This window comes from Rhinoraja longicauda, chromosome 33, assembly GCF_053455715.1.
Source record: "Rhinoraja longicauda isolate Sanriku21f chromosome 33, sRhiLon1.1, whole genome shotgun sequence".
NCBI lineage: Eukaryota > Metazoa > Chordata > Chondrichthyes > Rajiformes > Arhynchobatidae > Rhinoraja > Rhinoraja longicauda.
Window position 1 is genome coordinate 6,448,934 of NC_135985.1, and position 23,162 is coordinate 6,472,095.

The 23,162-nt window shown below is 45.3% G+C and overlaps 1 protein-coding gene across 1 annotated transcript in view; it reads left to right on the forward strand.

Moving 5' to 3' along the window:
- Positions 1 to 420: 420 nt before the first annotated feature.
- LOC144609028 (WD repeat-containing protein 72-like) overlaps positions 421 to 23,162 on the forward strand; it is a 153,111-nt gene continuing 130,369 nt past the window's right edge. The window contains exons 1-9 of the mRNA XM_078427349.1: positions 421 to 573; positions 2,028 to 2,128; positions 5,821 to 5,899; positions 10,455 to 10,629; positions 13,101 to 13,177; positions 13,973 to 14,092; positions 15,965 to 16,146; positions 17,095 to 17,197; positions 22,684 to 22,825. Of these exons, the coding sequence (XP_078283475.1) occupies positions 421 to 573; positions 2,028 to 2,128; positions 5,821 to 5,899; positions 10,455 to 10,629; positions 13,101 to 13,177; positions 13,973 to 14,092; positions 15,965 to 16,146; positions 17,095 to 17,197; positions 22,684 to 22,825 (1,132 nt within the window). The remainder of the gene's footprint in view (positions 574 to 2,027; positions 2,129 to 5,820; positions 5,900 to 10,454; positions 10,630 to 13,100; positions 13,178 to 13,972; positions 14,093 to 15,964; positions 16,147 to 17,094; positions 17,198 to 22,683; positions 22,826 to 23,162) is intronic.

Sequence of the window (23,162 nt, forward strand, 5' to 3'; positions counted from 1 at the left end):
TTATGCTGGAAATATGCAATTAATGTGCAATTAGTTTATATTGTCAGTTAAGTAGTTAGGGTGAATGCACACAGTCTTTTTCCCCAGTAGGGGAGTCAGAAACTAGAGGGCATAGGTTTCAGGTGAGAGGGGAAAGGTTTAATAGAAGCCTGAGCGGCAACTTCTTCTCGTTGTGGTGGGTATATGGATTGAGATGCCAGAGGAAGTAATTGAGACAGGTACAATAAGTAACATTTAAAAGAAAATTTGAACAGGTACATTATTAGGCACAGTTTTGAGGAATGTGGGCCATCCATGGGCAAATGGGACTAGCTTAGATGTGGCATCTTTTTTGGCATGGACGGGTTGTGCCGATGGGCCTGTTTCTATGCTGTATGTGTCTGAGACTCTGTTTCTCTGATGTCCAGGTGTGTGGTGACCATGAAGAGCATTGTGCAGCCCATAGCCGTGTGGGGCAGGAAAGCACCATCTCATTCCATCTGCGCCCTAATGCTCACCGACGACCAGCGAACCATCGTGACGGGAAGTCGGGAAGGTCAGATATGCCTCTGGAATCTGTCTCCCGATTTCAAGGTTAGTACTTTGCATGAAAACGTCTCAGGAAATGATTGTCTCATTGCTATTCTATGTTGTGAATGTGCAAGTTTATTGAAAATGTTTGATTTAACATAGAACGTAGAACAGTACAAGAACAGGCCCTCTGGCCCACAATGTCTGCACCAAGCATGATGGCAAGACCAACTCTTACCTGCCTGCAGATAATCCATATCCCTCCATACCCTACATATTCACGTGCCTATTTTAAATGTGTAGGAAGGAAATGCAGATGCTGGTTTAAACTGAAGAAAGGCACAAAAAGCTGGAGTAACTCAGGGGGTCAGGCAGCATCTCTGGAGAGAAGGAATGGGTGACGTTTCGGGTCGAGACCCTTCTTCGGACTGATTAGGGATGAGGGAAGCGAGAGATATAGACGATGATGTAGAGATAAAGAACAATGAATAAAAGATATGCAAAAAAGTGACTAAATGATAAAGGAAACAGGCCGTTGTTTGCTGTTTGTTGGGTGAAAATGAGAAGCTATGCCACTATCGTATCTGCTCCCACCACCATCCCTGGCAGCACATTCCAGGCACCCAACACGCTCTGTAAAAAAAACATACCCCGCACATCTCTTATGTGGTTGGGGTGGGAGATACGATAGTGCCATTTAGAAGGCTTTTGGATAGGGATATGAATGTACGGAGAATGGAGGTGTTATGGATCTTGTCCAAGCAGATAAGATTGGTGTCATGTTTGCGAGTACATTGTGGGCCGAAGGACTTGTCCCTGCGTACAGCTCCATAATCTATGCCTATTATTAATAGGTGCACTGTGCTGACAGAGCCATGTTGCAAAAGGAAAATCAAAATCTTCATTCCAAAGCTTCGTCTCGTTCTTTGAAGTGATTAAATAAGAAAGAGGGGTGAAATAAATTGTAATGTTTACATAATACATGAATTAACAAGAATTGTTATGAGCCGATGTAATTTTGAGCAATATAATTTCACAAGTCATCCTGTCATGCGCTTGGCTTTTTTAAGTAACTCAACGGGACAGGCAGCATCTCTGGAGAGAAGGAATGGGTGACGTTTCTGGGTCGAGGCCCTTCTTCAGACTGAGAGTCAGGGACATCAGTCTGAAGAAGGGTCTCGACCCGAAACGTCACTCATTCCTTCCCTCCAGAGATGCTGCCTGCCCCGCTGAGTTACTCCAGCATTTTGTGCCTACCTTCGATTTAAACTGGCATCTGCAGTTCTTTCTTACACATGGGATTTTAAAGTCTTTGCTATGACAATCTTGTAGTTGTCACATGAGATCTTATTTTGTTTCAAAACAACCTAGCTCTTTTTTTTTTGCTTTCACAATAATATTGTGTGGTGGCAGGACTGCTGTGGCCATAACACTGTGATGAGCATCATTAGAAGTCAAAGTAAACTAGTCAACTTTGTTGCACGTGCATGTATGAGTGCGTTACTTTGTTTCCTCAGACTCAGCCTCGTGTCCTGCTCTTTGGACACACGGCTTCCATTACTTCGCTTGGCAAAGCAAGTGAGAAGCAGCCATACGTTGTTAGTGCGGCAGAAAATGGGTGAGTCTTCTGACTGAATAGATTCGTTGAGCGGTCCTCGAGTTCTTGCCTTGCATCAAATGGGTCCAAAAGAGGTCGCTTTCCCCATGCTCGCCTTTTAGGTTTAATTTAAGATACAGCATGGAAACCGGTCCTTTGGCCCGCCAAGTCCACATCGGCCATCGATCACCCATTCGTAGCAGTTCTGTGCTATCCCTCTTTCTCAATCCACTCTCCACACGCTAGGGGTGCATTCCAGAGGCTAATTAGCCCACAAACCGGGCACGTCCTTGGGATGAAGGAGGAATCCGGGGCACCTGGAGGGAACTCGCCCAGTTGTGCAAACTCTACACAGACCACACCTGCGGTCAGGAGCAAACCCGGGTCTCTGGTTCTGTGAGGCAATGTCTCTACCAGTTGCACACTGCTCTGTGGACTTTTTCAAGCCCCTTCAGTTTAGTTTTTTTAGTTTAATTTAGAGATACGGTGTAGAAACAAGCCCTTCGGCCCACCGAGTCCACCACGACCAGTGATTGCTGCACACTAACACTACTCTACACACACTAGGGACAATTTACACATACACCAAGCCAATTAACCTTCATACCAGTACGTCTTTGGAGTTTGGGAGGAAACCGAAGATCTCAGATAGAACCTACGTGGTCACAGGTAGAACGTACAAACTCCGTACAGACAGCACCCGTAGTCAGGATCGAACCCAGGTCTCTGCAAGCGCTGTAAGGCAGCAACTCTACCGCTACGCCACCGTGGCCTTCTCTTGGGACTTTTTCCGTTTGAGTGTCGGAGTCTGAGGGTGACAGTATTTCTATGTTCAAACATACGTCGGGCAACACAGTGGCGCGGCGGTAGAGTTGCTGCCTTACAGCGCCCGAGACCTGGGTTAGATCCAGACTATGGGGGCTGTCTGTGTAGAGTTTGTACGTTCACACTGTGACCGCGTGGGTTTTCTCCGGGTGCTCCAGTTTCCTCCCACATTCCAAAGACGTGCGGGTTTGTAGATTGATTGGCTGCATGAAATTGTCCCAAGTATGTAGGATGGAACTAGTATACGGGTGATCGGTGGTCGGCTCGGACTCGGTGGGCCAAAGGGCCTGTTTCCAGCAGTATGCTCTAAGCTAAAACTAAACCAACGAACAAAATAAGTCGAAGGTAGACACAAAATGCTGGAGTATCTCAGCAGGTCAGGCAGCATCTCAAGAGAGTAGGAATGGGTGGCGTTTCGGGTCGAGACCCTTCTTCTCCTGAGACGCTGCCTGGCCCGCTGAGTTACTCCAGCATTTTGTGTCTACCTTCGATTTGAACCAGCATCTGCAGTTATTTTCCTAAATAAATGAAGTCAGTTCAGTTCAGTTTAGTTTATTGTCACGTGTACCGAGCGAGGTACAGTGAAAAGCTTTTGTTGCGTGCTGTCCAGTCAGCAGAAAGACAATACATGATTACAAATGAGCAATTACAGCGTACAGATACATGATAAGGAAATAACGTTTAGTGCAAGGTAAAGAAGCCAGCAAAACTCCTGCATTTACTCCTTGAGTTAGTTCAGTTTGGAAAATATTTGCCAATATTTTTTTTACAATTGTCAGCCACACAGAGGATGAATATAAGCCTCATTCAGTTGTAGGAATGTGAACAGCAAATGAGCATGTTTCAAAGATCCTGCCCTCCCTGATGTCCAGCACAACATTCTTTAATTAAAGTATACACTTCATTAAGCAAGTGGATTTTATGGCACCACAATATCATGTCACATCAGCAGAAGACTACGCACGGGTTCAATCTTAATAACAACTCATTTCTATTTGGTGTCCTTTACAGAGGGTAGAACAAGGCAGAAAAGGGTAAAAAGAAAATGCCGCAGATGCTGGAGATCTGCAATAAAATTCTGGAGATACTCAGCTGGACAGGTAGCGAATATGAGGGAGAAACAGAGATGATATTTCAGGTTAATTTCATCAGGAAGAAGGTGGCTGGTCAGGAGTGGGTTCAAGGTTGAGGTTTAGGTGTAGATTTATTATTGTCACATGTACCGAGGTACAGTGAAAAGCTTTCTTTTGCACGCTATCCAATCTTTCCAATAATATTATAAATAAATTCATAAGTTTATAAATACATGAACAAAATCAAGTCAAACTCAAGTGCAATAGGTAGAGCAACCAACATTGAGAGGAAGAAATTGTATTTCCCTTGGTAGAATGATACCATGGTCTTCTTGATTAGAATGGGTGTCCAGGGTTATGGGGAGAAGGCAGGAAAATGGGATTAGGAGGCAGAGATCAGCCATGATTGAATGGCAGAGAAGACTCGATGGGCTGAATGCCCTAATTCTACTCCTATAACTTCTGAACTTGTGAAAATCAAGAGTCAAAGAGTGTTTAATTGTTAGCAATGGAATAATAAAACTCTTCTTAACAGCAGCTGAACAGGCCTGTACATGTAATAACACACAATAAATATGCTATTAATCAATAATACAATAAATTAATAATCAGTGATACTTGGTATCCAGACTATAGTCGTGCAAAACTGAAGTTTGATGTAGGATTGTAGATAGTGTTGTGCAGTGTTCAAGAGCCTGATGGTTGTTGGGAAGAAGCTGTTCTTGAACCTGGAGGTCACGGTCTTCAGGCTCCTGTACCTTCCTCCAAATGGTAGTGGTGAGAAGGTAACCATGACCACCAGGTTCAAGAATAGCTTCTTCCCAACGACCACCAGGCTGCACTAAGGATGACGGGTTTCTTTGCGCTGGTATTGTCGTTATTAATTTATTGTTTTTTTAAAATTATATGATATCTGTGTGTATTGCATTTACAGATTTGTTATGCTGCTGCAAGTAAGAATTTCATTGTTCTGTTGTCAGTGCACGTGGCAATTAACGACCAATTATTTAACCCTCATCTGTGCACGATTCCAGCATGTTCCTTGTATATATCTCTATCACCCCCCCCTCTCTCCTCTCCCCCCTCTCCCCTCCCCCTCTCTCCCCCTCCCCTCCCCTCCTCCCTCCCCTCCTCCCTCCCCCCCTCTCCCCTCCTCCCTCCCCCCCTCTCTCCTCCCCCCTCCTTCTTTCTCCCTTCCCTCCTTCTCTCTCCCTCCCCTCCTTCTCTCCCCCCCCCCCCCCCCGACTCGCTGAGTTCGTCCATCACTGTGTTTTTTCTGCTCTGGATTGGGGCGCCTCCAGTTCATTGCATTTTCCAGGGGGTGGCAGTGTGTTTTTAAAGAAGGGGATGGAGAGAAACCGCAGCCCAGCAATGAGACAGCGGGGAGATAAATAAAGCTGGAAGTCTCCAGGATGCATGGCGCTTTCAAGAATATCAGGTTTAATTTGGATGAAAGGCAGCATTTGTTAATTGTGTGTGACTCACACAAATGATGAACAATCCACATTGACAACCCATATTGCTGGTCCGCCTGCAATTTGCTGCAGACGGCATGTGGGTTCGTTACTGGGTTTCAAGCTGTGGCTTCAAGCTGAGCTGTGGGATGTGATTACTCGGACAGCAAGGAGCAGATACGTCTCACCTTTAAATAATGGCCAGAACACTGCCGTGTGCAGTAATTTACAACAACAACAACAAAAAAATTGCCCGACCACTTTTAACTAGGGGCATTAAAGGAAACCTTGTTGCTGTAAAGTGGTTTTGGCCAATTGATTCGAGAGGCTGTGAAAAATAACCTAGAGGTTGATTTTTCAGGGAGATGTGCCTATGGAATGTCACCAGTGGCCAATGCATTGAACAGACAAAACTGCCCTTCACTCACACAGCAATCTATGTAAGTACCCCGGCGTTTGTGTGACACCTCTGCATCTAATCCACTTACATGTGTTTAGTTCAGTTTAGAGATACAGCGCGGAAACAGGCCCTGGCTTCGGCCCGCCGAGTCCACGCCGACCAGCGATCCACGCACACGAACATCACTGTCCTACACCCACCAGGGACAATTCACATTAAAACCAAGCCGATTAGCCTACGAACCTGAGGTATCACAAAATGCTGGAGTAACTCAGCGGGTCAGGCAGCATCTCAGGAGAGAAGCATGCAGGTACAGCAGGCAGTGAAGAAAGCCAATGGAATGTTGGCCTTCATAACAAGGGGAGTTGAGTATAGGAATAAAGAGGTCCTTCTGCAGTTGTACAGGGCCCTAGTGAGACCGTACCTGGAGTACTGTGTGCAGTTTTGGTCTCCAAATTTGAGGAAGGATATTCTTGCTATTGAGGGCATGCAGCGTAGGTTTACTAGGTTAATTCCCGGAATGGCGGGACTGTCATATGTTGAAAGACTGGAGCGACTAGGCTTGTATTCACTGGAATTTAGAAGGATGAGAGGGGATCTTATCGAAACGTATAAGATTATTAAGGGGTTGGACACATTAGAGGCAGGAAACATGTTCCCAATGTTGGGGGAGTCCAGAACAAGGGGCCACAGTTTAAGAATAAGGGGTAGGCCATTTAGAATGGAGATGAGGAAAAACCTTTTCAGTCAGAGAGTTGTGAATCTGTGGAATTCTCTGCCTCAGAAGGCAGTGGAGGCCAATTCTCTGAATGCATTCAAGAGAGAGCTAGATAGAGCTCTTAAGGATAGCGGAGTCAGGGGGTATGGGGAGAAGGCAGGAACGGGGTACTGATTGAGAATGATCAGCCATGATCACATTGAATGGTGGTGCTGGCTCGAAGGGCCGAATGGCCTCCTCCTGCACCTATTGTCTATTGAGACCCTTCTTCAGACTGAAGCGTCCCGAAGCGTCACCCATTCCTTCTCTCCTGTGAGATGCTGTCTGACCCACTGAGTTACTCCGGCAGTTTGTGATACCTTCGATTATTTGTACCAGCATCTGCAGTTATTTTCCTACACGGCCTACGAACCTGTATGTCTTTGGAGTGTGGGAGGAAACCAGAGCTCCTGAAGAAAACCCACGGAGGGAACGTACAAACTCCATACAGACAGCACCCGCAGGCGGGATCGAATCCGCGACTCTCTCTCTCTGGCGCTGCATGGCAGCAACTCCGCTGTTGTGCATTGAAATTTGGCAGCATGAAACATAGAAAATAGGTGCAGGAGTAGGCCATTCGGCCCTTCGAGCCTGCACCGCCATTCAATATGATCATGGCTGCTCATCCAGCTCAGTAACCTGTACCTGCCTTCTCTCCATACCCCCTGATCCCTTTAGCCACAAGGGCCACATCTAACTCCCTCTTAAATATAGCCAATGAACTGGCCTCAACTACCTTCTGTGGCAGAGAATTCCACAGATTCACCACTCTCTGTGTGAAGAAATGAAATGAAAAAAATATCTCTGATTTTGAAGAGTGTTCGAAAAGGTTGGTGTCAGTTTCAATCGTTGTAAGAGCAAGGGCCGGTTAGAGAGTGTGAGTGAACCGGGGTCTTACCTTCGGCTGCAGGTGGGCCGGGGCCGGGGCCGGGCGAGGAGAGGGACGACGGTTGGAGGTCCCCCGGGGACGACGGTTGGGTAATCATCAGGGTAATGGATCGGGTGGAGGCACAGTCTTTTTTCTCAGAACTAGAGAGCATATGTTTAAGATGGGAGTGAAAAGATTTAATAGGAACCTGCAGGGCAAGAATTTCGCACAGAGGGTGGTGGGTACATGGAAAGAGCTGCCTAAGGAGGTCATTGAGGCAAATACAAGAACATTTGAAAGACATTAGGACAAGTACATGGATAGGGAAGGTTTAGAGGGATATGGGTCAAATGTGGGCAGGTGGTACTGGCTTAGATGGGATATCTGGGTCAGCAGGGATGAGTTGGGCCGAAGGGCCTGTTTCCATGAATTATGGAACGTGTTGACTTTCTCCAGCACTTTTGCTTTGTTCATATAAATACATTGATAATGAGTCTATTGAAACAGGATAAAACTCTTCCCCCACTCAACGCCACAGTATGTGGTAAAGCGCAGTTGTCATGACAATGAGAGGGCAAAAGGAATTTTGTTGATTCGTATGACGGCTAATTTACAATATATGGCCAAAGAACACAGTTTTACATAACTCCAGAAACCAATGATTTGCTGCTTCTACAGATGCACCATAGAAAGCATACTGCGTAGGAAGAAAACTGCAGATGCTGGTTAAAATCGAAGGTAGACACAAAATGCTGGAGTAACTCAGCGGGTCAGGCAGCATCTTGGGAGAGAAGGAATGGGTGACGTTTCGGGTCATCTCTCCCGAAATGCTGCCTGACCCGCTGAGTTACTCCAGCATTTTGTGTCTACAGAAAGCATCCTGTCGGGTTGCATCGTCTGGGAACAGCTTTGCCCAAGATCGCACGAAATTGCAGAGAGGTGTAGATGTAGCCCAGTCCATCACACAGACCAGACTCCTCATCGCCGACTCTCTATGTTTCACACTGCCTTGGAAAAGCAGCCAACATAATTTAATTGAATCATTGAACATAATCAAATACTTGTCCCTCGCTGGTCATTCCTTCTTCTCTCTGCCCCAGTCGGGTGTAAGCGTCAAAGTGCGTGCAACACAGACTGAGGAACAACTTCTTTCCCTCTTGTACTTGACTTTGAGTTAACTGTATTTATGTATAATATTATCTAATCTGATTGAACGGCATGCAAACAAAAGCTTTTAACTGTACCTCAGCACACGTGATAATAATAAACCTAAACCTAAATCTAAAATTTATAACATTGCGCACAACCAATATTTAGCTTTGTTTAAGCTTTGAGCGGCCCAGCGGTAGTGCTACTGCCTTACAGGGCCAGAGACCCGGGTTTGATCCTGACTATGGCTGGGTTTTCTCTGAGATCTTCGGTTGCCTCCCACGTTCCAAAGACGTACATGTTTGTAAGTTAATTGGCTTGGTATAAGTAAATTGTCCCTAGTGTGTGTAGGATAGAGTCAGTGTGCAGGGATCACTGGTCGGTGCCGACTCGGTGGGTTGAAGTGCCTGTTTCTGTGCTGTATCGGAAGTAGTAGAGATGCTGCCTTACAGCGCTTGCAGCGCCGGAGACCCCGGTTCGATCCCAACTATGGGTGCTCTCTGTACGGAGTTTGTATGTTCTCCCTGTGACCTGCATGGGTTTTCTCTGAGAGCTTTGGTTTCCTCCCACACTCCAAAGACGTGCAGGTTTGTCGGTTAATTGGCCTGGTAAAAAATGTAAATTGTCCCTAGTGTGTGTAGGATAGTGCAAGTGTGCGGGGGCCGCTGGTCGATGTGGACTCGGCGGACTGAAGGGCCTGTTTCCGCGCTGTATCTTTAAGTTAAAAAAACATATTAAAAAATGCCACTGCAAAGTAGCACAGTCCAGGAGGAGCTGAACAATTCCACAGTGAACAGATCGGGTCAAAGATCTTCACTCCTGCCACATCCCGGTCACAATTGGTGGCTGACAAGCAGACAATGGGAGGTGGGGTTTTCCACAGGGTCGGTGATGGTGTCGGCCCCAAAGTGGCGGCTAGAACCAAAGGTTGCACCCGCGTTCAGCCGGACTTCCCGAGTGGATCATCCATCACGGGCGTCTTCTGCAGGTCCCCCACTTTCAGAGAAGCTAATTAAATTCACTTTGCGGCACATCACGGAATGACTGTGCTCGGCAGAAGCCACCAGGGTCATGGTTACTGGTTACAGAGCTGCCAACGAGCTCCACCAGCTGAGTTGCTCCACTGCTCTGCTGACGTCAGGCAGACAGTGGAAAATCACCCAGAAGTGTCCCGTCCGCATGCGGCCCGGGCAAATCCAGTCCATTAATTGCTGCCCCATTAATCTGCTCCCAGTCATCAACAGAGTAATGGGAAGTGTCCACGACAGCACTGTTAAATGGTACTTAGTCTTCAGTAACTTGATCAGCAGTGCCCTGCGGCACTTGTCAGTTCCAAACCTCATGGTTCAAGCATACACATCATGAGTTTCAGAGGTGAGGTGAGAGGGGACCGGCGGAGAAAGCATTTTATCCCCCTAGATATCGGGATCATCACAGCCTGGTTTGGGGAACAGCTCCATCCAAGACCGCCAGACATTGCAGAGAGATGTTGGACGTAGCCCAGACCATCACACAAATACACAAACCAACCTCCCTCCCATATCCCTCTGGACCTTTCCGATCATCAGTTCATGCTCACAGTGAGAGGAGCAGAGTTAGGCCATTCGGCCCATCAGTTCTACCCCCTATTCAACCATGGCTGATCTATCTTTTCTTCCCTAACCCCATTCTACTGCCCCCCATAACCCCTGACACCCGTATCTATCCATGTACGTGCCAAGTGCCTTTTAAATTGTAACAATGCAAATTATAAGTTGTCGCATTATGTTTGTGAGTTTGGCACGGTTTATTGCTGACTGTTTTGGCACTGTCATCCTGCAGTATTACTACCGTTCCTTTCGGATGTCGGGAGAGGGCTGGTTGCTGTGCTGTGGACAGTACCAGGATGTCTTGGTCATCGATGCACGGACCCTGGAGCTTCTTCACGCTCTCGCTTCCTCTGCAACTCCAGACTGGATCAGTTCCATGTGCATTGTCCGCTCGCAGAGAATCCAAGGTATCAGGACAGGCGCCGTCCCCAGGGTCCACTCACGCTGTCTCCACCCAGAGCTTTCCTCCCCTCCACCCCAGCAATGCACCAAAGGGAATTTTACAGTAGGGCACAGTACAGTACATGCCGCAGTGGTAGAAACCCTCAAAAATCATCAATAAACTTCAATACATTCAAAACTCCGCTGCCCGTCTACTCACACACACCTCGATCCGTGACCATATCACCCCCGTCCTTTATAAACTCCACTGGCTCCCCATCCCCCAGAGAATCCAGTACAAAATCCTCCTCATAACCTACAAAGCCCTCCATAACCTGGCCCCATCCTACCTGACCGACCTCCTCCACAGGCACACTCCCACCTGCACCCTCCGCTCTGCCGCTGCCAATCTCCTATCCCCCCACATCCGGACCAAACTCAGATCCTGGGGGGACAGGGCTTTCTCCATCGCTGCTCCCACCCTATGGAACTCACTACCCCAAACCGTTAGAGACTCCTCCACACTCACCACATTCAAAACATCGCTGAAGTCTCACCTGTTCAGTACTGCCTTCAACCACTGAAGGTCACCTCACCTTCTGTCTCCTTTCTCTGTTCATTTATTTATTTACTTATTTATCTATTTATTCATTTCCCTATGTTCTCAAAATCTCTGTAAAGCGTCTTTGAGTATATGAAAAGCGCTATATAAATAAAATGCATTATTATTATTATTATAGAATTGCTGCATTATAGCCCCAGAGACCTTGGTTTGATCCCGACTATGGGTGCTATCTGTGCGGAGTTTGTACGTTCTCCATGTGAGTGTGTGCGTTTTCCCTGGGTGCTCTGGTTTCCTCCCACACTCCAAAGATGTCCAGGTTTGCAGGTTAATTGGCTTCTGTAAATTCTCCCTAGTGTGTAAGATAGAACTGGTGTATGGCTGATTGCTGGTCGGTGTGGACTCAGTGGGCCCAAGAACCTGTTTCCATGCTGTATCTCTAAACTAAACTAAATACAATGAAATGTCAGAGAAATGGACAGGTACAGGAATAGCTTCCTCCCAACAACCATCAGGTTCTTGAACACTGCAAACACCAAATAAACTGAACTATGAACTGTCTTGGTTGCATGCGGACTTTGGGCTTATGTTTAGTTTTGCACTTTTTTTTTAGTTTGTTTTATTATATTTTCTATTGCGTACAGTGTTTACAAACCTGTTATGCTGCTGCAAGTAAGAATTTCATTGTTCCGTTTCAGTACATATGTCAATTAAACACTAGATAGACACAAAATGCTGGAGTAACTCAGCGGGACAGGCAGCATCTCTGGATAGAAGGAATGGGTGATGTTTCGGGTCGAGACCCTTCTTCAGACTTGAATCTTGACATGGATAGGAAAGGCAGAGGGTTGTGAGCCAAATGAGACCAACTTAGATGGGGTATCTTGGTCGGTATGGATGAGTTGGCATCCGTGCTGAATGACTCCATAGCTTTAAATCATAAAATTGATCGGTATTCCAGTTTGCAGAATCATTTCTTTGATGTAATACAACCAATTATTTAGAGATAAAGAAATCCAAAATGGAGTTCCTTGGACTCTTCATAACTCTTTGTCTTTGCTCTGTTCTGTGCGAGGGCAGCACAATGGTGCAGCTGGTAGAGCCGCTGTCTCACAGCGCCACACGACGCAGGTTCAATCCTGACCTCGGCTGCTGTCCGTGTGGAGTTTGTATATTCTCTGTGACCCCGTGGGTTTCCTCCGGGTGCTCCGGTCTCTCCCCACATCCCAGAGAGGTGCAGGTTTGTCGATTAATAGAGTCATAGAGACATAGAGTCTTGGAGTGATATAGCATGGAAGCAGGCCCTTCGGCCCGACTTACCCACACCGGCCAACATGTCCCAGCTACACTAGTCCCACCTGCCCACGTTTGGACCATATGCCTCCAAGCCTGTCCTATCCATGTACCTGTCTAACTGTTTCTTAAATGTTGGGATAGTCCTTACCTCAACCACCTCCTCTGGCAGCTCAATCCACACACCCACACCTTCTCCCTTTTGGTCTCTGCAAGATGCCCCTGATACACAGGTGAATGGTAGAATCTTGGAGTGGAGAGAATAAAGTTGGATTATATTAATGTAGGATCAGTGTAATGGGTCGTTGATGGTCAGCATGAACTCAATGGGCCAAAGGGTCTGTTTCCATGCCGTGTATCGCTATCTAAAAGAACCACAAGTTGTAGCATCTTTGACTGCCAGAATAACAAGAAAACAAATGAAATTGCTTTGGTCTGAGTAAAAAAAATCATTTTACCTCTTGCAATATTTTGCACACATGTTTTAAAGATTAGATTAAATGTTGGCTTGGTTTGGTGTATGTTCAATTCAATCACTAAAACACATGTCCTCACACTATACTGAATTACACTTTTGAACCTACGTCTCTTTTGAGTGCTATTAATCTTTTTGTTACTTAAAAGCATCTCTATATTTTGCAGAGGATTCGCTGGTTGGCATTTCAGTGACAGGAGAGCTCAAGGTTTGGGATCTGTCATCATCTGTCAATGGGGTTCAGGTCAGTTCATCATAAGAAAGGGTCCCTGGAACTGCAGAAATTCATCTTTCTATCACTGAAAGTAAGCATGCAGATACAGCAGGCAGTGAAGAAAGCGAATGGCATGTTGGCATTCATTGCGAGAGGATTTGAGTTTAGGAGCAAGGAGGTCCTACTGCAGTTGTACAGGGCCCTGGTGAGACCGCACCTGGAAGTCCTGTGTGCAATTTTGGTCTCCTAATTTGGGGAAGGACATTATTGCTATTGAGAGAGTGCAGCGTAGGTTCACCAGGTTAATTCCCGGGATGGCGGAACTGACGTATGATGAAAGAATGGGTCGACTGGGGTTTCTTCACTGGAATTTAGAAGGATGAGAGGGGATCTTACAGAAACATATAAAATTCTTAAAGGATTGGATAGTCTAAAATGTTCCCAGTGTTGGGGGAGACCAGAACCAGGGGTCACAGTTTTAGAATAAGGGGTAGGTTATTTAGGACTGAGATGAAGAAAAACCTTTTCACCCAGAGAGTTGTGAATCTGTGGAATTCTCTGCCGCATAAGGCAGTGGGGGCCAATTCACTGGATGTTTTGAAGAGAGTTAGATTTAGCTCTTAGGGCTAAAGGAATCGGGATATGGGGAGAAAGCAGGAATGGGGTACTGATTTTAGATGATCAGCCGTGATCATATTGAATGGTGGTGCTGGATCGAAGGGCCAAATGGCCTACTCCTGCACCTATTTTTCTATGTTTCTATGTTTTTTTCTACAACGCAGGAAGCTCTTTGCCCCTCCTGATAACGCTGACGGTATTTTGCAGGCCAGAGAGAATGTTTCTGAAGCAGAGTCCAAGTCACTTCAGTGCTTCGATTGTCAAGCTGTCTGCTTTTGCACGTACACAGAGCGCCTGCTCTTGGTGGTTTGTGCTGACTGCTGGAAGGTATGTTTTATGTCAGGCTGAAAGCACTTGGTAGACACAAAAAAAAGCCGCAGTAACTCAGCGGGACAGCGGCAACTCAACTCCAGCTTTTTGTGTCTATCTGAAATGAGGGCCAATTCACTGGATGTTTTACTGTTTTGCAATAATGTTTTACTGGTTTAATGGCAAAATTGCGTTTTTTTAAAAATGTTCCCGATGTTGGGGGAGGCCAGAACCAGGGGTCACTGTTTAAGAATAAGGGGTAAACCATTTAGGACTGAGATGAGGAAAAACTTTTTTACCCAGAGAGTTGTGATTCTGTGGAATTCTCTGCCACAGAAGGCGGTGCCAATTCACCTGATGTATTCAAAAGAGAGTTAGATATAGCTCTTACGTCTAACGGAATCAAGGGATATCAAAAGGAAGCGGGGACAGGGTATTGATTTATGATAATCAGCCATGATCATATTGAATGGCAGTGCTGGCGCGAAGGGCCGAATGGCCTACTCCTGCACCTATTTTCTATGGTTCTGTGTTTTGGTGTATTTTTAAACCAGCACCTGCAGTTCCTTCCTTATTCATGAAATCACTCGGAGACATCTGATGGGAAGTGCAGAAAAGTGCAATAAACAATATGGTTAGTTTATTGTATATAGACTCCATCAACTCCATTAAAACAAAAAAGCTTTTTACAGCACCTCAACACACGTGACAATAAACTAAACTAAACTAAACTAAACTAAACCAAACTGAACTAAACGTGTGGAATGGAACTGCAGATCTGGTTTATACTGAAGATGAACACAAAGTGCTGGAGTAACTCAGCAGGTCGGGCAGCATCTCTGAAGAAAAGGATGAGTGATGTTTCAGCCCTAGATCTTTCTTCAGGGTCTGAAGAAGGGTTCTGGCCCTAAACATCACTCGTCGTTTTATCCAGAGATGCTGCCTGACCTGCTGAGTTACTCCAGCACTTTTTGTCTAAACTAAACTAAGTTAAAATAATTAGGCCATGTTATCGGGGCAGTATGGTGGTGCAGCAGTAGATTTGCTGCCTTACAACGCCAGAGACCCGGGTTCGATCCTGACTAAGGGTGCTGCCTATCCAAGTTTGCACGTTCTGTCTGTGACCGCATGGGTTTCCTACGGGTGCTCCACTTTCCCTCCCACAAAGATGTGGGGTTTGTGGTTTAATTAGCTTCAGTAAATTGTCCCTAGTGGGTAGGATGGTCGGTGTGGACTGAAGGGTCAGTTTCCGCGCTATATCTCTAAACTCAACTGAACTCAATGTTTGTGGCTCAAACCTCATTAATCAGGCCACATTATCGGTGAAGGAGTTATACGGGTTTGTAGGTTAATTGGACCCTGTAAACATTGGCCCTAGTATGTAAGGGGTGGACGAGAAAGTGGGATACATAGCGAATGGGTGATTGATGGCCGGCGTGGACACGATGGGCGGAAGAGCCTGTGTCCATGCTGTATCTATGAACTAAATTAAATGCAGTTTGTTGCTTATTCTGCTGGTTTTTATTTTATTTTAGAGATACAGCAGGGAAACAGGCCCTTCGGCCCACCTGATCCATGCCGACCAGCGATCCCCGCACCCTACCACTATCCTACACACACTAGGGACAATTTTACATTTATACAAAGCCAATTAACCTTCAATCTTTGGTGTGTCTTTGGTGTGTGGGAAAAAAACAAAATTCTCTGAGAAAACCCATGCAGGTCACGGCGAGAATGTACAAACTCCACACAGCCAGCACCCATTGTCAGGATGGAACCGGTTCTCTGGAGCTGTAAGGCAGCAAATCAACCGCTGCGCCACCGTGCCGCCCTCTTATGGCTTACGGTTTCTCTTATGGATGTCTTATTTTTTTCTCTTCTCTCCTGTAGGTTTTTGATTATTGTGACTTTTCATTGCTATGTTTGGTGAGCAGCAAAGACAGTCAGCACTGGGCCGGCGGGGAAGTTTTAGCTGCCAACAAAATAATAGTCTGGACTGAGAGCGGCCGCAGCTACATTTACCAGCTGCCTGACAGGTGGGCGCAGGTGGGAACGCCACGGGATAAGTTCAGGTAGGGTACTGAGCTTCAAACGCCTCAAACGTTCACTTTGCAATGAAAACCACAGCGTGACGCAAACGATAAAAAGAGGTGCGCGGACAAAGCCTTTACAGAGCGGGACAGTTGTCAGGGACTTGGCAGCTGTGAGTCTTGTCTCACACAGTGGGTGTCTGACGACAAGGAATAATTGACCAGGACTTCCTGGCGCAGTTGCGAAGATTGTAAAACAGGATCAGAAATAAAATCGGTTTATTTTATTAACATGAGCAATAGTACTCTGTGTCAAATAACAGAATATTCAGGACGGCAAAAATAATCATTTAAAATTAGTGTGATTTGAGTAGCTGAAAATTGATTTTTCAGGATTGACTTGGGGACATTGGCATTTAGTGTCATGTAAAAGTAGTGTGGGATGTGTGGGTTGTCTCATCTGAAAGCCTTTGATTGATATTGCTGGCTCATTACAGAATTGGATTCTATTAATATTAATATTAATAATGGTGAATGTAACTTTGGTTTGATCATGGTCATAAGTGGTAGGAGCAGAATTAGACCATTCGTTCCATCAAGTCCACTCCACCATTGAATCATGGCTGATCTATCTCTCCCTCTCAACCCCATTCTCCTGCCTTCTACCCATAACCCCTGACACCCGTACTAATCAAGAACCTATCTATCTCTGCCTTAAAAATATCCAATGACTTGGCCTCCACTGCCTTCTGTGGCATTTAAATGACCACAAATTTACCACCCTCTGCCTAAAGAAACTCCTCCTCATCTCCTTCCCAAAGGAACGTCCTTTAATTCTGAGGCTATAATCTCTGGTCCTGGACTCGCCCACTTGACTCTCCCGCTAGTTTGTTTACCGTTCACGCAAGTTTGTAAATTTGTGTGGCTTTGTTCACACTTGGCAACAAGTTCTCAGCAGTTGGTCACAAAACCTCTTCAATGTCTTTGCAGCAGTTTGTTCAGAACTGGCATCTTTACCTCCCGTGAACATTCGTTAACTGAGACTGTTGCACCTCGCCTGCTTTGCTACACATCAAGTGATACTAGCAATAAGGTACTGCCTATTTCTCAACATTTAATATTTCATGCCACTTTCATGCATATATCATAATACAAGTCAAAATTACTCTGTACAGTGTAAGCAAAGAATTTTTGTGAGGGTATTCACCAGTACTGGCACCTCTAAAAACCTTGTAACTAGATTTTCACTTTTTTAACATGTGTCGATTTTATGTTTTTCAGTTATAAGCTTATTAAATTAGTCGAATGTTACAAAATCAAAGCAGAAAAGGGAGGCATTTTGACGGAAAAAAATTGTTGATAAATGCAGGTTAATTTTCAATTGGTATGTATTTCGTTTCCAAAGAAGCAATGATTGCAAATACTAAATGCGTCAACTCTTTTGCAATGCCTCAACATCATTCCCCAAAATGGAGTATTGCGTGCAGTTCTGGTTGCCCCATTTACAGGAAAGATGTGGAGGCTTTGGAGACGGGGCAAAGGAGGGTTACCAGAATGCGGCCTGGATTAGAGGGTTTCAGCTACAAGGAAATATATTCTGCAGTTTTATGGTATCATCACACATACTGTTCCCCCAAAACACTGATTACACTACGAGAGGCGTAGCGAACGGCTGGTTTTGCTTACGAAAATGGCGGATGTTACGCTCCTTTGCGTACCACACTTCGGTATAGGCGATTTCGACGGAGTGGTCCACCTTGCTCCTCTAGTATCTTTGGGTTGGATAGACTTGGGTTGTTTTCTCAGGAATGTCAGTAAATGAGGGAAGACTTCAGCGGGTCAAGCAGAATCTCCGGAGAAAATGGATGGGTGACGTTTCAGGTTGGGACCCTTCCTCAGACTGACCGAGTTCCTCCAGCAGTTTGATGTTTGCTCCAGATACGTGTAGTTGTTATTTTCTTCTGTGCTGTGCTTTCTCCCTTCACCGATCTTCACCCTTAGATCAATAAACCCCAGCTGTTACCAGGCAACTGAATCATCTTACCACAATCAGAGAGCAGTGCTGAACTACTATCTACCTCTTCGATGACCCTCGGACTATCCTTGATCAAACTTTGCTGGCTTTACCTTGCACTAAACGTTATTCCCTTATCTTGTATCTATACACTGTAAATACATTGATTGTAATCATGTATTGTCTTTCTGCGGACTGGTTAGCACGCAACACACAAAGCTTTTCACTGTACCTCGGTACACGCGACAATAAACTAAACTGAACTAATACTCACCCGCTCACCCCAATTCTCTCCCAAACTCACTTGCTCGATAACCTTCAACCTTTGCAAGGTCTGCAAATACTGGTGAAAAACTGTCGCATGTGGTGCAGCGGTAGAGTTGCAGCCTCCCAGCACCAGAGACCCCTGGTTCGGCCCTGACTACGGGTGCTGCCAGTGTGGAGTTTGTACGTTCTTTCCGTCGTCGGCGTGGGTTTTCTTCGGGTGCTCCGGTTTACTCCGACACCCCAAAGATGTGCAGATTTGAAGGTTAATTGGCTTCTGTAAAATTGTCCCTAGTGTGTAGGATTGAACTAGTGTATGGCGGGCTCCGTGGGCTAATGAGCCTGATTCTCTCAAATCAACTAAAGATGCACAAAACTTGGGCTTTGTGTATTGGAACGTTGCTGTCTGGAGTCTTGTATAAAACTGACCCAGGCCATCATTCACAGCATAGTATAAATACACCTGTATAATTATAAATCCTCAGCCATTCAAGAGTCAAGAATCAAAAGTATTTAATTGTGATAGGTACTGCAATGGAAGCAATGGAATTAATAGTTGGCCAGCTTACCAAGCCCATCACACTAATAACACCAATAAATATATAGTAATCAATAACATAATAAATTACTAACACTAATACTTGGCAACCATTCCATGATGGCGTGCTAAACCAAAGTCGGCAGTGCAGCCAAAAGCTGAGTTACTCCAGTTTTTTGTGTCTACCTAATGCTAGATTAAACTACTCTGCAGGCTCAATTTTTCTGCTTTGCTGGTTAGTTTAGTTTAGTTTAGAGATACAGCATGGAAACAGGCCCTTCGGCCCACCAGGTCCGCGCTGACCAGCGATCTCCACATATTAACACTATCCCACGCACACTAGGGCCAATTTTTACATTTACCAAGCTAATTAACCTGCATACCTGTGCGTCTTTGGAGTGTGTGAGGAAACCGAAGATCTCAGAGAAAACCCACGCAGGTGTGAAAGCTGGACTGAGCAATCCACGTTTGTTAGCTGATGAGGAACCAGCACCATTCATTTCATCCGAGAGGTTCATCCCACTGCAAGAAGGTCCCGCTAAAGTACTGCAGTTATATTTTAATTATTCATATCCTTGCTTTTTTTTAACGCACTAAAATATCTGAAGCATTTATTATGTAGAATCTGCCGTCTAAGTCAGAATTACGTTGCCTCTAAAAATGACAGAAAACGTACGCCTCTCAGCTTCTAAGTCTTTGTGGAAGATTTTGTATAGGAATAATTGGTTGAGCAAATATATTATAAAGACATTTTTATGATATGATGTGAGTGGAGTGAGTGTAGCCAAAAGCACTAACAACTGTAATGTGTACAGTAATGGAGTCCAAACATACTGTAGACGCCAGAATAAATTCAGGGTTCAGATGACGTAAACTGTAAGAGCATAGCTCAGTCAATTAAAAGATCATTTGGACATTGATATGAACCACTTTCCCAAATTTAGTTTAGTTTAGTTTAGAGACACAGTGCGGAAACAGGCCCTTCGGTCCACCGGGTCTGCGCCGACCAGCGATCCCCGCACATTAACACTATCCTACACACACTAGGGACAATTTACATTTATACCAAGACAATTAACCTACAAACCTGTGCGTCCCTGGAGTGTGGGAGGAAACCAAAGATCTTGGAGAAAACCCACGCGGTCACGGGGAGAACGTACAAGCTCCATACAGACAGCACAAATAGTCGGGATCGAACCTGGGTCTCCGGCGCTGCAGCGCTATTGGGCAGCAGCTCTACTACTGTGCCGCCCTTGAGAATAATATAGTCTGAGCGGCCTTTGACAGGCACAGTTACACCGACATGCATCCTGTCCAAATTCTACAACATGACTAGTGAAGTAACAGATAATTTTATTTTCATATTTGGAAAATTTCATCATTTAGTCCCGTCAAATGAAGATGCAGTACATTGTCAGAGTCCAGTTGTACCTGATGCAAGTTATATAAAATGAAGAGAGGCAGAGGTAGGGGAGGCAGTCAGAAACTTTGTCCCGGGATGGAAGTGTCAAGGACTAGAGGGCATAGCTTTAAAATGCGAGGGGCAAAGTTTAAAGGAGATGTGTCGGGCAAGTTTTCTTTCCACAGAGAGTGGTGGGTGCCTGGAACACTCTGCTGGGGGGAGGGAGCGGGGTGGAAGCAGATACAACTGTACCTTTAAGAGGTTTTTAGATAGGCGTGTGGATGTACAGGGAAGTGAGGGATATGGATAGACACAAAATGCTGGAGTAACTCAGCAGGACAGGCAGCATCTCTGGAGAGAAGGAATGGGTGACGTTTTGGGTCGAGACTCTTCTTCTGACTGGGTCATGTGCAATCAGAAGACATTAGTTTAACTTGCCTTCATGTTCGCCGCTGACATTGTGGGCTAAGGGCTTGTTCCTGTGCAGTACTGATGTATCCCTTTCGTCTTAACCTTTCCACTAATAAACTGCAGCCAGAGAACCTTTTTTAAATACAGATGCCCCCTGTTTGAGTGATTTCACCTTATGATTTTAAAAGACAAAGCACCCAATTCTGACAGGGGTTCTGAGAGGATTAGCACAGTTAAGCCTCCTGGCCAAAAACTGAGATCTTTATCTTTCTTTTGTTAGATAGAAGAGCATTTGGCACCTTTCCCGTGCACAATCCCGATTTTGGCACTGGGATGCAATTAAAAATGTTGGAATCAGCTGAGCCTCTGGGAATGCAATAAAATCAGTAATTAGGAGGTGCAGAGGAGAGCGTTGGCTGGAGTTCATTTGTGAATTTACCCCTCTCCCACTGGGCACTGGTGCTTTCAAGCAAAGATTAAATCCCGCCCTGTGGGAGCATCTCAAACACTAACCTACATCCTCACCATCTTCTGTTTCATTAACTCCCCACTTAAAGTGGGCAGCCTTCCAGCCCCAAACCTTCCAGTATTACTTTTCCTTTACTGACTCGACTTTCGGCTGTTATGTTTTAAGAGAGCCTCTCAATTTACGAAGCTTGGCTACGATGCGAAACACAAAGTGCTGGGGGAACTCGATGGGTCAGGCAGCATCTGGGGAAGTCAATGGACAGGTGACGTTTCGGGTCGCGGCCCTTCATCGGTCCGGTGAAGTAGGTGGGAGAAAGGTGGAAAGGGAAGGTAGGCCGGGACAAAACCAGGCAAATGATAGGTGGATAGACACAAAATGCTGGAGTAACTCAGCGGGTCAGGCAGCATCTCTGGAGAAAGGAATAAGTTACGTTTTGGGTTGGAACCCTTCTGAATTCTGATAGCACTACATCCCACTGCATTTGAGATGACCATCAATTAGCCATCAAACCTAATTCCAACTTTCTTCCTGTTTACCCATCAAGTAAAGAGATTTCAAGAGATTTGGTCTTTTCTTCCTTCCAGTTGCTCCCCTCTACAATCAGTCTGAAGAAGGGTTCTGACCCAAAACATCACCTATTCCTTTTAATCAGAGATGCTGCCTAATCCTCTGAGTTAATCCAGCATTTTGCATCTACCTTTGGTATAAAACAGCATCTGCAGTTCCTTCCTACACAAGTGACAGGTGGATACAGGATACAGGTCAAAAGCAAAATAGTGCAGACTTTGGAAATCTGAAGTAAATGAAAATTACTGGAAATATTTATATAAAGGTTTTGGCAAGATGTAAAGTGAACATATTTTATACTGTTGACACTCCTTCCGAACATTTGTTAGCTAAGGCAAAAGATAATTGAAATGAAAAGCTATCTTTGTCTCTACTGTTGCTGCCTGGCCTGTTGGGTATTTCCAGTAGTTCTGTCTTATTTATATTTAAATTGGAAAAGATCATTGCGTTTTAAACTAACATAAACAAACATCACAAAGAAGTTAGGACGGCACAGTGGCGCAGCGGTAGAGTTACTGTCTTACAGCACGAGAGACCCGGGTTCGATCCTGACTATGGGTGCCGTCTGTACGGAGTTTGTATGTTCTCCCTGTGACCGCGTGGGTTTCCTCCCATATTGCAAATCTAAACTGAACAGCATCGAGCCATTACTATTTGGGTTGCCTGTGGGTTTTCTCCAGGTGTTCTGGTTTCCTCCCACACTCGAAAGACAGACAGGTTTGTAGGTTAATTGGCTTCTGTAAATTGTCCCAAGTGTGTTGGATAGTGCTAGTGCGCAGGGTGATCGCTGGTCGGCATGGGCTCGGTGGGCCGAAGGGTCTGTTTCCACGCTGTATCTCTAAAGCCTCAAGCTGGCACAATCATTGTTGGGAGATAGAATTAAAAGGAACATTTCTCTTGGTCTCTCTTTTTAGTTTCTCCAGGCAATTCTGATTTACATCAATGAACGTAAGGAGCCATTTCACAAGATCCTCTTCTGTGGTGAAGCTTCGGGGAAGGTTTCCATGTGGCACATTCCCGATGTTCCAATGGCCACACGTGATGGCTCCCCACAAGGTAGAAGCAAAGTCTGCCAACTGACTGATTATCTTTAACATTTCATTGTTTTTAAACTCTGATATTTTTCTCTTTGCACTACCTGTTGTACTTGTGTGTGGCTCCATTGTACTCAAATGAATGAATGAATAAGTTTATTGGCCAAGTCTGTCCACCAAGAATGTGCCTTGGTGCCTGATATACTATAACCAAATGTACTATGATTTGGTTTGACTGCATAACCCATGAACAAAAGCTTTTCACTGTACCTCGATACAAATGACAATAATAAACCAATCCCAACACAAATTTCTTTCCCCATTTTGTTCGAGAATCCAGCTCTAGATTAGGACATTGA